At 57.7% G+C, this 12,613-nt stretch overlaps 1 protein-coding gene across 3 annotated transcripts; it reads right to left on the bottom strand.

Moving 5' to 3' along the window:
- Positions 1-666: 666 nt before the first annotated feature.
- On the bottom strand, positions 667-12,370 carry INSYN1 (inhibitory synaptic factor 1). Of its 3 annotated transcripts, none has more exons than XM_042941452.1 (3): positions 11,763-12,370; positions 10,612-11,335; positions 667-1,412 (listed from the first exon to the last, which is right to left on the bottom strand). In XM_042941452.1, exons 2-3 carry the CDS (start codon positions 10,765-10,767, stop codon positions 690-692), a joined length of 879 nt encoding a protein of 292 aa, XP_042797386.1. In that variant the 5' UTR covers positions 10,768-11,335; positions 11,763-12,370; the 3' UTR covers positions 667-689. The 3 variants fall into 3 exon arrangements, with proteins under 3 accessions (XP_042797386.1, XP_042797387.1, XP_042797388.1); XM_042941453.1 differs by lacking the exon at positions 11,763-12,370 and adding an exon at positions 7,578-7,749 and having other exon boundaries at positions 10,612-10,699; XM_042941454.1 differs by lacking the exons at positions 10,612-11,335; positions 11,763-12,370 and having other exon boundaries at positions 667-1,242; positions 1,338-1,411.
- Positions 12,371-12,613: the final 243 nt, after the last annotated feature.

Below are 12,613 nucleotides of genomic sequence, written 5' to 3'. Positions count from 1 at the left end.
GGTGGTCTAGTCTCTCCAAACAAACCCCTTCCAAATCTAGTCTGGTCCTCTAGGGTCTGGGGAAGCCCAGCTTCCCAGCAGGGAGGCCTGTCCCATGGGAATAGCTTGCTCCTTCTCTGTGTCCTGGGGAACCCTGAGATGGAAGGGGAGTGGGGTGGGGTTGTGTATCTCCAGGTAAGTCTGCCTTTGGGAAGGAGACGCACAAGCCTCGGAGTGGAAAGTATGGGGGGAGGTGTGTGTGGAGTGATGCCACCCCGAGGCCCTCCATCCTGCAGTCAGACCTACGGTTAGCCCTTGGCCTTGGACACTGCTCCTTGGGAGCCTGCTACCTGTCGATGGATCCCCTCTGGGACAGGGCCCAGGCCAGCAGCCAGACTCCACCACTGTGCTCGGGGGCCTGGAAGAGGAGTCCCACCTAATTTACATGCTTTTGGACGCCCCTTTAGGGAGCCCTGCAATGAGAAGGAAGGGAGGGTGGTTCCGGCCGCACCTCCTGGGACCTAGATGGTGAGTAGGCATCTTTGTGTCTAAGATGAGCTCCGTGAAACCTCTGGGGCCTTCGGGGTTGGATCCTTAGCATTTTAAAATTTTATTATGACTGCGTTTGTTTAAATATATATATATGTATATATATATATATATATTTATAGCTCTATGTGCCCACTGCCCCTCAGCCCCCTCCCCAGCCCCTAGTTTTTCCCCTTGGCTTTCTGTCTGGCAGCCGTGTAGGGCAGCAACGTCTGCGTGCTTTTGTCTGACACTGTTTGGGTGCTGCTGTTCCTTGTGACCCTTCGGGTCTGCTCAGGGGCCAAGGTGGGGCCTGAGCGGCGGCTGGTCACTGGAGAGCGTCTCGGCTTGTAGGGAGCCGGGGAGGGCTTGAGGGGGCCCACGTGGGCCTCTGTACGGGGAGGCTCTGGGGACAGGCCCACCTCCTCCTCTGCCACCTCCTCCTCACCGTCCCCTTCCTCATCGTCACAGCACAGAGCGTGGTAGAGTACTTTGTCGCTGAACCGCACCCTCTCCCGTGTGCCTGGGGTCCGCTGGGGCAGCTGGCCCTTTGTGGGGCCAGCACTGAAGGCCTCCTCACTGGAGGAGTCCGGGGTCTCTACTCGTGGCCCATTGGGGATGGGCACGCCACCATTCATGAGCCGGTAGTCGGGGCCAGCCCCTGGCCGGGTCGACTCTGGGCCGTCCACGGAGTCCGAGGGGGTAGATACATCCAGGAAGGAGCAGAACTCCCAGCTGTCCGAAAGGATGTCAGCTGTCATGAAGTCTAGGTGACCCAGGTCGAAGGGGCCGCCCACGCCCGCCTTGTCACTACTGGAGGTGCTGCTCACAGTGGCCGTGGTCCAGTCGTCTGGCTCCAGTTCAAAGTCGAAGTCTGAGGTTAGCTTATCGATCTGGCTCACCACCTGGCCACGGAAGGAGAGACGAGTGAGGGGGGCCTAGCATCACGCGGGTATGAGCGTGCCCCTGTCCCACCCTGCTAGATGCCTGGCTGATGACCCCAGAGGATGGTGACTGGGCTTGAGGTCACAGGTTCGTTTGCCCCAATGAGGGCCCACGTTGGACGAGGGTGAGGAGAGCCTGTCTGGGCCATTCTCCTATTTTCTAGTCCTCAGTCCCTCCTTCCAGACCCACACCCCATCCACTCACACACCCCTCTCCCCCCACGCCAGCTGCTGTTCTGGTGCTCAGAGTTCCATCTTCCTTTGATTGAGAGGCGGCCATTTACAGAAGCTGACACTCCAGCCAGGCCACACGGTGGAGAGATGAGCAGACCACATGATGGATGAGTTGGAGAGGAAATGATACGGGGTGACCACGAGGAAGACTCTGCCCAGGTTTTCCAAAACATCCTGGACCAGCCTGTGCCGCTGGTCAGTGACTGTCCCCCATGAGTCTCCATCACCATACCCCCACGTACCCCAGAACCTCCTCCTTCCTTCCCTTTCCTGTCCCCTGATGAGTGGAGATCAACCCTGGCTCGTTGGGGAAGGAATAAGAAAACCCTTCATCCTGGGTCCAGGGCCGCTCATCACATGCACTCGGGGGGTGGGGGGCAGCTCGGTCACAGAGACCACAGCACCCCACCCATCCCACATGAAGGAGCACCCTGCCTCTATAGAGGTGCCCTGCCTCAGGACTCCTCGCCTAGACCCTGTCAGTGCAGAAATCAGGGATGAAGACAGTGAGGGGGGGAAAAGGGAGATCCCATCAGAGAGGGTAGAATGGGCAGAGTAAGAGAAGGGGGAAACGATTCAGACCAAAAACAAAAACAGCAAAACAACAACAATAGCAAAGCAGAGGGACCAAGAGACCCAAGGACAAAACATACACAGTGTGTCCCCAAGCTCCCGGTGCCTCTCTGGTGTTCTTTCCCTGGGGTCAGAGCAGTGAGGTAATGAATTAACTAAGGAAGCCCCTAGTCCAACAAACTTGTATGAGGATGACTGCTGTCCAGTGATGTGCTAGGTGTCTGGTGAGGGGTGGGGGTGGGGGATGCCCCCAAATGCAAGACAAAAGCAAGGGCATAAACAGTGGGCCAGGAGGTGTATGGGTCAGTGAGAAGTTTACTTGGTTAGGAGTCAGAGGGTCCTACGTGGGTGACCTGATCAGTCATTTTCCCTCTGAGGTCTCAGTTTCTTCATCTGTAGATGGGGAGGTTGGGTGAATGGTTTATTTCCAAGGTTCCTTCCATCTCTGAGATTCTACGACTCTGGGTTTATAGGGATGACTGAGAAGCTGTTTTGGGGTGTCCATGCCTAGGGGTACCCACTCCCCATGGCCCCAGGCCCCAGGGGTGGTGGGATCATTTGGCTGGAGCCTGCAGAACTGGGGGAGTCAAGACACTTGGGTTCTAGATTCAGCTTAGACATTGCTCTGTGTGTCTTTGGGTAAGTCACACAACCTCTCTGGATCTCAAACCTCATTTGCCACCATTTGAATACAATGACTCCAGCACTACCATCCTCACCAGGGCCCTCATTGAGGAACGGTGAGAAGGGCAGTAAAGGGGCTCTGTGGGGCACTGGTGATAAAAATGACATCATCTCCCATCTCTGAGCACCAACTAAGCGTTAGGCTTTCCACCCATGAGATCATCACCTCCTGAGCTTCTAGAAATTGCACCCGAGGCACCAGTAACAGGGGGGAGCCGAGATTCCCACCCTCTCCTGCCGCTCCCCTGCAAGACTGCTCACCACCGTGAGGTGCTACTGTGATGTCTGGGCTTGGGCAAGAAATGTGGAGAGGGCCCCACCCTCCAATCCGGCAATCCCTTCTTGTGTCCCCCACCCCTGAGTGACTCCCCCTACCTCAGAGAAGCTCATCTTCCCCAGAAGCCCCTGTCCAACCCAAGCCCCACCTGAGGGGTGGGAGTCCTGGCCCAGAGCAGGGGCTCTCAAACCGGAGTGGGTTGATGCACACCGGAGTTTCTGATTCAGTAGGACGCGGGTGGGGTTTGAGAAGGTGCACATCCAACACGCTTCTGGGTGCTGCTGATCCAGGGGGCATACTTTGAGAACCACTGGACTAGGGGTCTGGGGATTTAAGCTGGTAAAGACATAGCACCTCAGAGCATTGCCAGTCTCAAGGGAGGCCCTGAGTGTCTGGGGCAAATTAGGCTCTCCTGATCAAGTTCAGCCTGAGCCTTCTGCTGTGGAAGCATGGAGACACAGCTAATAGAAATGTCATTAAATGACTGGGTGTGACCACACAGGGTTGGCTGAGGCCAGGCCAAGCCCAGAAGCTGGGCTCCTAATGCCCGTGAGGAAGACCCAGGGTGCACAGGGCAGGGGCCCTAAAGCTGTCAGGCTTGGACATACTCCTTCCCACCCAAGAACTTCTGGCTGGCCACCTGCTCAGGCAGCCTTCACATTCAGGCCCTTCCCCTTCTCCATTAGAACACCCTTCTCTGGTTCCATCCTGGGGTGTGGAGGGACAGGACAGAGGGAGGCTTGGGTTCAAATCCCAAGTCGGCCACATCTTGGCTAAGGAACTTGAAGCAGGTGATTTTCTCTCCCCGTGTCTGTTTCCTCCTCTACAAAAATGGGACGGACAATCCTCTCCTCACCAAGGTGATGGGGGTTTAATAGAACGTGATTTAAACTGTAGAATCAGCACAGCCAAGCACTTACGAACCTGGACTCTGGAGTCAGACCTAGCTAGGTGCAACCACCGAGTGGCTGTGTGACCTTGGCCAAATGACCCGGTGTCTCTGTGCCTGTGTCGTCATAAAAGCGAATTCTAGTAGTACCTACTTGACAGGGCTGTTGGGAGTAGTTAATGACATGATGCCCAGAAAGCAGGTAGAACAACAAAGACTATCAATCTCCACTGTGCACCAGTGGGTGAAAAGGTAGAACCAGGCCCCTGGCACCAGGCCCAAGAGCTGATGGGAGTCACTTCTTCACCCACAGAATGGCATTCTGAGGGGGACATTTCCAATGCTTGTGGCAGAATAATGGGATATTCCAAACCCCAGCACATGGGTGGCACCTATGTTCTCTGCTCTGTCTCCAGACAGAGCAGGAGCAGAAGAGGGTCTAGACGCCAAACGGTAATGAAACTCAAAGGCAAAGCTGGCCCAGACCATTAGGGACAGGCACACCCACTTGATGAATGACATGAGTGAGGACCAGAAAGAGGAATGATGTGCCAAGGGTACCCAGCCTGTATGCAGGGCCTGGGTCAGTCCACAAACCCCACCACCTGTCCCTATACTTCATTTTGTGGGGCCAGTGGGGCGGGCAAAGGACAGGCAGGCCCCACGTTACCTGCCCCTCTGCTTCGGATGCCTTGAAATCTGTGATTTCTTTCTGAGATTTAATAATCATTTTGCCTACATGTAATTTAGGATTGTCTTGGAGGACAGGGAAATAATTATATATACAGAAGGAAAGAGATGGGGAGAGAGCAAATGGAGAGAGAAATGACAGCGTAAAAATCGCAGAATCCTAGAGCCTCAAAGCCAGAGGACTGGAGTCGCTGTCGGCTTCACCCCTCTCACTGTGCTTGCTGAGGGGGAGACTGAGGACCAGAAACTGGAAGGAGCAGAGCTGAGACCACAAGTCAGGAGTCCTGACTGCTGGGTCTGGCACCTTAAGAACAAGAATTAGCTGATCTAGAGTAGGCAAGAAGGAACACTAGAAAGGCAGGGCTGAGTGCCATGACAGACCGGCTCGGGGTTCCAGGCCCCATCCCAAGGGCGCCCCCAACCTCTGTCCTGCTCATAGCCTCAGCAACCTCACCTGAACAGGAGCACCCATCTGCTGGCAGCTTCCTGCCCAGCTCCTGCTGCGCGTTGCATTCAGGGCATCTCAGAATCAGCCAACAGGACCGCGTCACCCCTCTGCTTCCAGCACCGCCCTGCTCCCCAAACCCCCGAGTGTCTCAAACACAAACCCCACAACTCTGGCCACAGGGACTTTTCTCTCCAGCAGGCAGCCACCGCCCTGCCAGGCGAGCCTCCCCAGCTCTACCCACTCCACCCAGCCCACTTTGGCCTCTGGGCCTCACCTGGAATGCTCCCTCTTTTTCTATTCACCCCATCTCACTTCCATCAGGAGTTTTCCCTGATCCTCCGTGGGGAACAGGTTCCCTAGGATAGGCTCTCAAGGCACTCCGCACCTTTCCTTAAAATATTTTCCAATATTTATCACTGCTGCAATTGCATATACATGTATGTTACAGGATTGATGTCTTCCCACTAGACAGTAAGCCCCATGAGGGGTGGGACTGGAGCATCTTGTCCGCTATGGCACCCCTAGCTTGGCACAGGGGTTGGCACACTCCTCACAAATACAGCCATGGGATGAGTGGATGAGTTGAGACAGGAGGCTGATAAAAACTGTTGGGGCTGCTTTTCTGAGAAGGAGTTGCATGGTCCTATCTTGCCCGCCCCAGCCCTCTCTCCAGCCCCGGCTGAGCCCCCTCTCCAAGGAAAGCACATCTGTGTTCCTTAAGGCCCCAGAGCCAGGACCGAGGACCCAGGAGTCCCAGAACCAGCATCTCCCTCACCTCTGGCCCCTTCCCCTCACTCAACAAGCTGTTACCTCCTCCCCTCCCGCCCAGCTCCCCAGGCAGCTGGTTACATAACTGGGGATCTGCATTATTTATGACCACTGATTATTTTTTAATTCTGTGATTATGTTATTTATTGTCTTCGGGGGGGGGGGGGCTGTGGAGTGGGGGGTGGGGAGAGTTGACTGTGATTCATGACTCTCATCCTGCAATTTGGCCTAATTGGCCAGGGAGCTTTGTGAATCTGTCCAAAGGAGGAGAACGCAAAGGGAAAGAGGGAGGAAAGGAAGGTGAGGGAAAAAAAAAAAAATAAGAAGAAAAAAATCCGCACAATTCTTGCTGAGCTGCGGGTGATGGCGCTGACCCACTTTGGCACAGCTCCGTGGTCCCCAGCCTCTCCTGCCCCAGCTGCTTCTTGGCTGGGCCACATTCATCTCATGCCCGCACGGCCCTTGGCTTTCCATGCCACGTCGTACGCAGCACCTTGCTGATGGGACTGCATGGTTGCCACTGGGCCTGTTCCCCATGCAAATCAGGTGGGGGGACCCTCCGCTGCCACGCCAGGTGGGCCACTATGCTCCTAAGTTAGGTCCCACCCAAGAGTCAGTGACGACATGACAGTCACCAGCGGCGAACTCGAACTCGAGGATCACTTTTGAGCCCCCATGCTGAGTGACATCTTGGGGAGGAGGGGGAGGAGGAGGCCAAGTACCTGGTTAAGATGCGCTCACCATCTAAGGGGCCAAGGATAAGGGCCCTTCCCCCTGCCCTTGGGGTCCCCCAGCTGGTGAGGAACAGGGAGCCCAATGGGGAGGCAGATTCCCACCCAGAAACACAAGCAGGAGCTTCCTGGAGACGGTGGGGGATTCTCACTGAGGATTAATCTGAATTTCATACCAAGGCCTTTAAGGCTCTGTGTGATCTAGCTCCTGGCTCTCTCTTTGACCTTTCTTCCTGCTTTTCTCCTCCTGGTTCACTCCACTCTAGCCACCCTGGCTTCCTTGCTGATTCCCAACATGCCGAGCGTACTTCCACACTTCCTTCTCAGGACCTTTGCACTGGCTGCTCCCACTGCCCGGAAGGCTCTTCTCCCAGATACCCATTCGTCTTGTACCTTCCTCTCCTTTGGGTCTCCGTTCAAAAGGCATCTTATTGGAGACCCCTTCCCCCCATCACCATCGCTCTCTACCTCTTTCCATGCTGGAAGAGGGCGACACTGCCCTACTGCCGAAGATACTGAAGGGTGCCAGCCAGGAGGCCAGGGTCCTGGCTCTGACCACTCTGATCATGGCTAAGAAGCTGATGTGACTCCAAAAGAACAAGGCCATCCATGGAGTAAGAAGCTGGCTGGTGCAAGAATATCTCCTTAATAATCTCTAAAAGATGTGGAGCTAGTTTGGTGTCCCTCACGGTGCATGTAATTTATACATGGTATCACATTTAATTCTTACAACAACCCTGGGGCAGGTGGGCAGGCTAAGATTCAGTATCCCCATTTGCCAGAAAACAGAAAACAGAAGCCCAGAAAGGTGAAGTAACTTTCCAAAGCTCACACAGCTAGGAAGGGGGTGGAGCTTGGATTTGAACCCGAGACATCTGGCTGTAGAGCCCATGCTCTTGGCCTTAAGGCTGTGCTGCATCTCTATCTAAGTTGAGATTCGCAGAAATTTAAGGAGTCTGGAGAGCCTGCTGGGATTGGCCTGGCGTCCTGGAGTACTGGAGAGCCTAGGAGGGATGAGGGCTAATTAATGATTGACAGTCACATCCCTCTGGAACACAACTTCAGCTTTCAACGCACGTTTACATTCTTTACCTTACTTAGTCCATGAGGGTACTTTCCTCACCCATGGGACAGAACTTGCTCCCTATCACCTGGGGAGCCAGTGACAGAGCTGCAGCAGGGGTTTGGGAGGGTGAGGGAGGTATGGGAGAGGGAACTCCAAAACCTTTAGGGGTGTGAGTGTTGCGCCCCCCCCCCCACCTTGCCACGTGCCAAGCCTCCGATAAACCCTTGCAAGACCACTCTGAGATGTGAATGATCAGCATCCCCATTTCAGAGATGAGTAGACTGAGGCTCAGGGGCCTCAGGAGGAAGTGCTTTAGGGTCTCCCATCTCTCTGTGAGTTTCAGGCTTTGTGCTCAAGAGGATGAGGAGGGTTTGCCTTGATCAGTGGTATGTGCTCTCCTGATGACAACCCAGCCGATGAGCGCTGACCCGGTGGTATCTGGGGAAGGGGGTATAATGAGGGAAGAAGTGCCTGCCACCCTCTAGACCTTGGGTCGACCCATGCCCCTGATGGAAAAACGCCACACAAAGGGACTGAGAAGAGCCAGGTAGATCCAGCTTTATAAGCCCCCTTTCAGGATCAAGAGCCAAGATTGCAGGTTCTAGGGAACAGAGGGCTGCAACCCTTTACCCCAAACTAATGCCTGGCACCCCCACCAGGTAACCCCATTCCTGATAAACCCCATCCCACAGGAAGTCAGCTATGGTGTCTCCTCTTCTGCCTGGGCCTCCCAGAGCCTTACCTGCTTTCCCCAACACTTGTTTCTGCCCATCTCCCCATGTCCAGACCCTGCCTGGGGGCTGGGGGAGCTCTGAGGCCTGCCCCCCTCCCAGCTGGGTGCCATTGGCAGCGGGCAGGCTGTGGCATACGGGGTAGACGCTGGTTGCCGTAGCAACCTGCCAAAGTCTTGGGTGGAGGCACATGGCCTGCAGGGTGTGTAGGGGGAGGGAACTCATCTCTCTCTGTCCTGGCTCAGGCCTCTGGGCTGCACGGCCTGTGACCCTGAAGCTCTGCTGTGCAGGACATGGGGCTGGGTCTACATATGCTGAGAAGGGAGAGAGGGAACATCTAACAGATCTGCAAATAAATCCTAGTGCTTCTGATCTCCCTGCCTCATCCTCGAAAGGGCATCCCCTCAGAGCATCACAGCACGAGCAGAAGGTGTCATCTCTAGAAGGCCCCTGTCAAAATGCAAAAAGGTCACCCACTAGTCCCCCTGCTCCAGCCTCAGAATAGGCCACGGGAACCTGAGTTCTGGGCTTAGTTCTGCCACTAGTAGGCTCTGTGACTTTGGATAAGCCCCCAGCCCTCTCTGGGCCTCAGTTTCTTCAAACAGAAAATGGACAGGGCTGGTATGGGTGATCTGTGAGATGTCTTTAAGCTCTGGGTGACTATGCTTGGGGAGACAGGAGAGGCAGATCTCAGAAGATGCTCAGTTGAGAGTAGGCTCCGGGCCATAGGACTCCCAGGCTTAGAGTCCATCCTGGCTCTTTTCTGGGTGGGCCTACTGGGGCACAGGTCCCATGCCCCTGCCCAAGACTGAGACTCTGGATGGTTCCCATGGCCCTGACGGACCCACAGGAGCATCTGGAAAAGATGGGGTAGAGAGGGATGAAGGGGAGTTGTAGTCCTTTGGACCAACCAGTTTGGGAGTTGCTCAGGGGCATCTGGTCTTCGACCACAACGCTGATTCTGGGCTGAGGGGACTGCCCTGCCTCACCTCAGTTCTTGTTCCAGCCTCTCCACAACCCCTCTGCTTGGGACACAGCTCCCTTCAAACATGCCCTGCTCCTTGGCTCTCCAGGCCAGAGTGGGTACCCACCATCACCCCCCTCTCCTCAATCCTCCAGGAGCCTCCCTGCCCAGCTGGCTGCGGAAAGAATGAACCCATAACTCCCATTCAATCACTCTCTCTGCTGTCTCTGCAGGGGCCCTGGTTACAGGGAGTTGAAATTTGCCTAAAGCCCACCTGGCCGGCTTAATGGCACCCAGTGGGCAAATTCAGGCCAGCGGCCCAGAACGCTGGTCATGCATTTTGGGCTCGAACACAGCCCAAGGGGCAGGGCTGAGGACGTGTGTACCTCATTACCCCAGCGATGTGGGAAGCAGTAATTAAACCGGGCTCCACTTAGACAGAGAGGGACACACATCCCGGGATCTCTCAGTGACTTTTCAGCCTTGGCAAAAACATTCACAACTGTAGACGGGGATGCATGCCTCTAGACGAGACTCCTGCCCCTGCCAAGGTACCCAGGAACTCTGGTACCCACTAGTGGCCCCCCAGACACATTCCCACCTCAGGGCAGGGCAGGCCTAGCTGGCTTTAACTTTTTCCCGGATCAAGGGTTCTGAGTTATCTGTGTGATTTCTGGAGAATGCTCAGAGCTTCTCAGTAGGGCCAGCAACACTCTCTCAGAGCCACCTTCTGAGTAGGTCAGAGTCTGCGAGGCAGATGGTGGGGTCAAAAGCCAGCTTGGGCCCCAGAAGAGTGTCTCCCACTAAGAGGCTATGGTAGGATTTAGTCTATATTTGTCACCTTGGCAGCCCGGAGGGCTAACCATAGGCCACGGGCCCACAACACATTGCCCAACTCTGCAACACTGAGGCCCTTCCAGTCCTGGAGTATGGTGAGATTTCTAGCAAAGCAGATTTGGCGAAAGAAGAAGGAAAAAGAAGTCCCCAGCAAAGTGACACAGGTGCACACAGCTGTGAGTACACATACACACTTAAACACGGATGAGCATGTTTTGGTGCCGGGCCCAGGAAAACTGGCCTGGGGTCTGGCCGGCCCCTCACTCACCTCCCTTAGCTCCTTGGCCACCTCCTTGAGCTCCTGCAGGATGCCCTCAAGCTGCCCGATGACCATCTTCATTCGCTGTCGAATCCGCTCCCGCTGGCCACCACTGCTGGGGTCGTCACTGGGCTGCCCGAGGTCCGGGGTGCCCCGAATGTTCATCCTTTACCACGTGGCTGCGGGCCTGCCCATACTCCCCCCAGCCGGGCACACGCTGCGTCTGCCTCCACGGAGCCCCCCTCGGCCAGGCAGAGCTCCACATCTTAACGGCCCCCCAGCCCACCCTGGCCCTGGGTGGCCCTCACCCAGCCCCTGCCCCCTGCCACCCCGCCTCCTCTGCCTCTGGGTGGGGAATGGGACACCCAGAGGAAGACAGAGTCTGACAGAGGGGGTCAAGGTGAGGACACAGGAGAGCAGGTGGAGGGGCCTCGGGTCTCAGGAGTGGCCTCCAGGACTTGAAGTGCCTGAACGTGTGCTGAGCTGATCTCTGGCTGAGCCTGGACACAGAGGCAGGGGGATGACTCTGCAGGGACTAAGGGTAGGAGATGCCCTTGGGATGGGGGAAGGCAGCAGTCATCCCTCACAACTCCTAGGCAGTTGCAAAGGCAGAGGTCTCCTGAGGCAACTGACACCTGCAGAGGGACGGTGGCTGGGGTCTTCCAGATGTGGAGGGGGCTCCAGCTGTGGGCAGCTCTGAAAAGGGAGCTGGTCGGAGGAGAAGGGCAGCCCCCTGCAGAGAGAGCAAGCCTGGCGTCAGCCCTCCCAGGCTGCAGCACCAGCCGGCAATGCTGCTGCCTCCCTCCTCTTGCCAGCCTGCACCCTTCGTCGCTGGGGAATTTTTTTCTTTGTGGGGAGGGGTGGTGGAGGCAGATGGTCTACAGCATAGCCCCTCCTCTAGAAGGAAAAGGAGCCCCTGCTTTGGAGGCAGAAGTCCTCAGCCTGCGACGGGGCACCCTGCCCCAGCTCCCCCAGCTCCCCCGTGCCTCCACTCCCCCCCTCCCCACCCCCAGCCAGGCCTGGTCCCGCTGGTTTGCCAGAGGGCCTCTCCAGTCCTTCTGTCCTCCCTCCCAGTGCCCCCGGGTGCCCTCACTCGCAGCGGACCCTCCCTTCCCCAGCCCCGCCTTCCCTCAGAACCCCAGCTCCGCTCCCGGACTCACCAAGGGTGGGAGCACCGGCCTTCCTTCCGAGCAGCGTCGGGGGCCAAGCCCCAGGAGGAGGTTGGGGGGCCCCCCCAAAGGCTCCCTAGGGCGGGCTTCTCTCTCTGGACCCTTCGGCCCCTGGCCTCAGGGAGGTCCTCAGAGCCGCCACGGGAGACATCTGGACGGTGGGAGGGGGCGGGGCCTCCGAGCTCCAAGGAAGGGGGCAGGAAAAATCTCCCCCAACCCCCGCCGGGCTCCGGGTCGGGACCGAGCGAGGGTCCGGTGGGCTTGGGGCTCCGAGGCCACAGGTGACCCGGGCGCAGGGCGACCAAGGCGACGCCGGGCCGGTCCCAGCGCGTGAGCCAAAGTCGGAGGGATCGGAGGGCGCCGGGATCCCCTCAGCCCACGCCCGGCATCCCCCGGGCTCTGCACAGTCCGGGATTCGCTCTGTCCAGTCCAGATCGGCCGGCTCCGGGCTCCGCCGAGGTCTGCCTGCCCTGCCCCGGAGTGAGCGGGCACCGCCGGGCGCCCGGGGCGCGCTCAGCCGGGACCCAGAAGGTCCGCGCTCCGGCACCCGCGGCGCCCGGAGCGGCCGCAACGGTCCGCTCCGCCCGGCCCGGCCCGGCCGCCCGCCCGCCCGCCGGGGGCGAGAACGCTCCCACCGCTCTGTCCGCGGTCGGAAAGGTCCGGAAGCCGCCGGGCCCCGGGGGGAGGGGGGAGGGGCGGTGGCGGCCGCGGGGACCGGGTCCCCGCCGGGCCCGGCCGAGAGCGCGCGAGGCAGGGGGCCCGGCCCGGCTGGGTTCGGCGGCCCGGGCGCGGGCGGGAGCGGCGCCGGGCGGAGCAGAGGAGGCGAGGAGAGCGAGAGGAGG

Source organism: Panthera leo, chromosome B3 (genome assembly GCF_018350215.1).
Source record: "Panthera leo isolate Ple1 chromosome B3, P.leo_Ple1_pat1.1, whole genome shotgun sequence".
NCBI classification, from domain to species: Eukaryota; Metazoa; Chordata; class Mammalia; order Carnivora; family Felidae; genus Panthera; species Panthera leo.
This window is presented reverse-complemented; position numbering and strand designations above follow the sequence as displayed.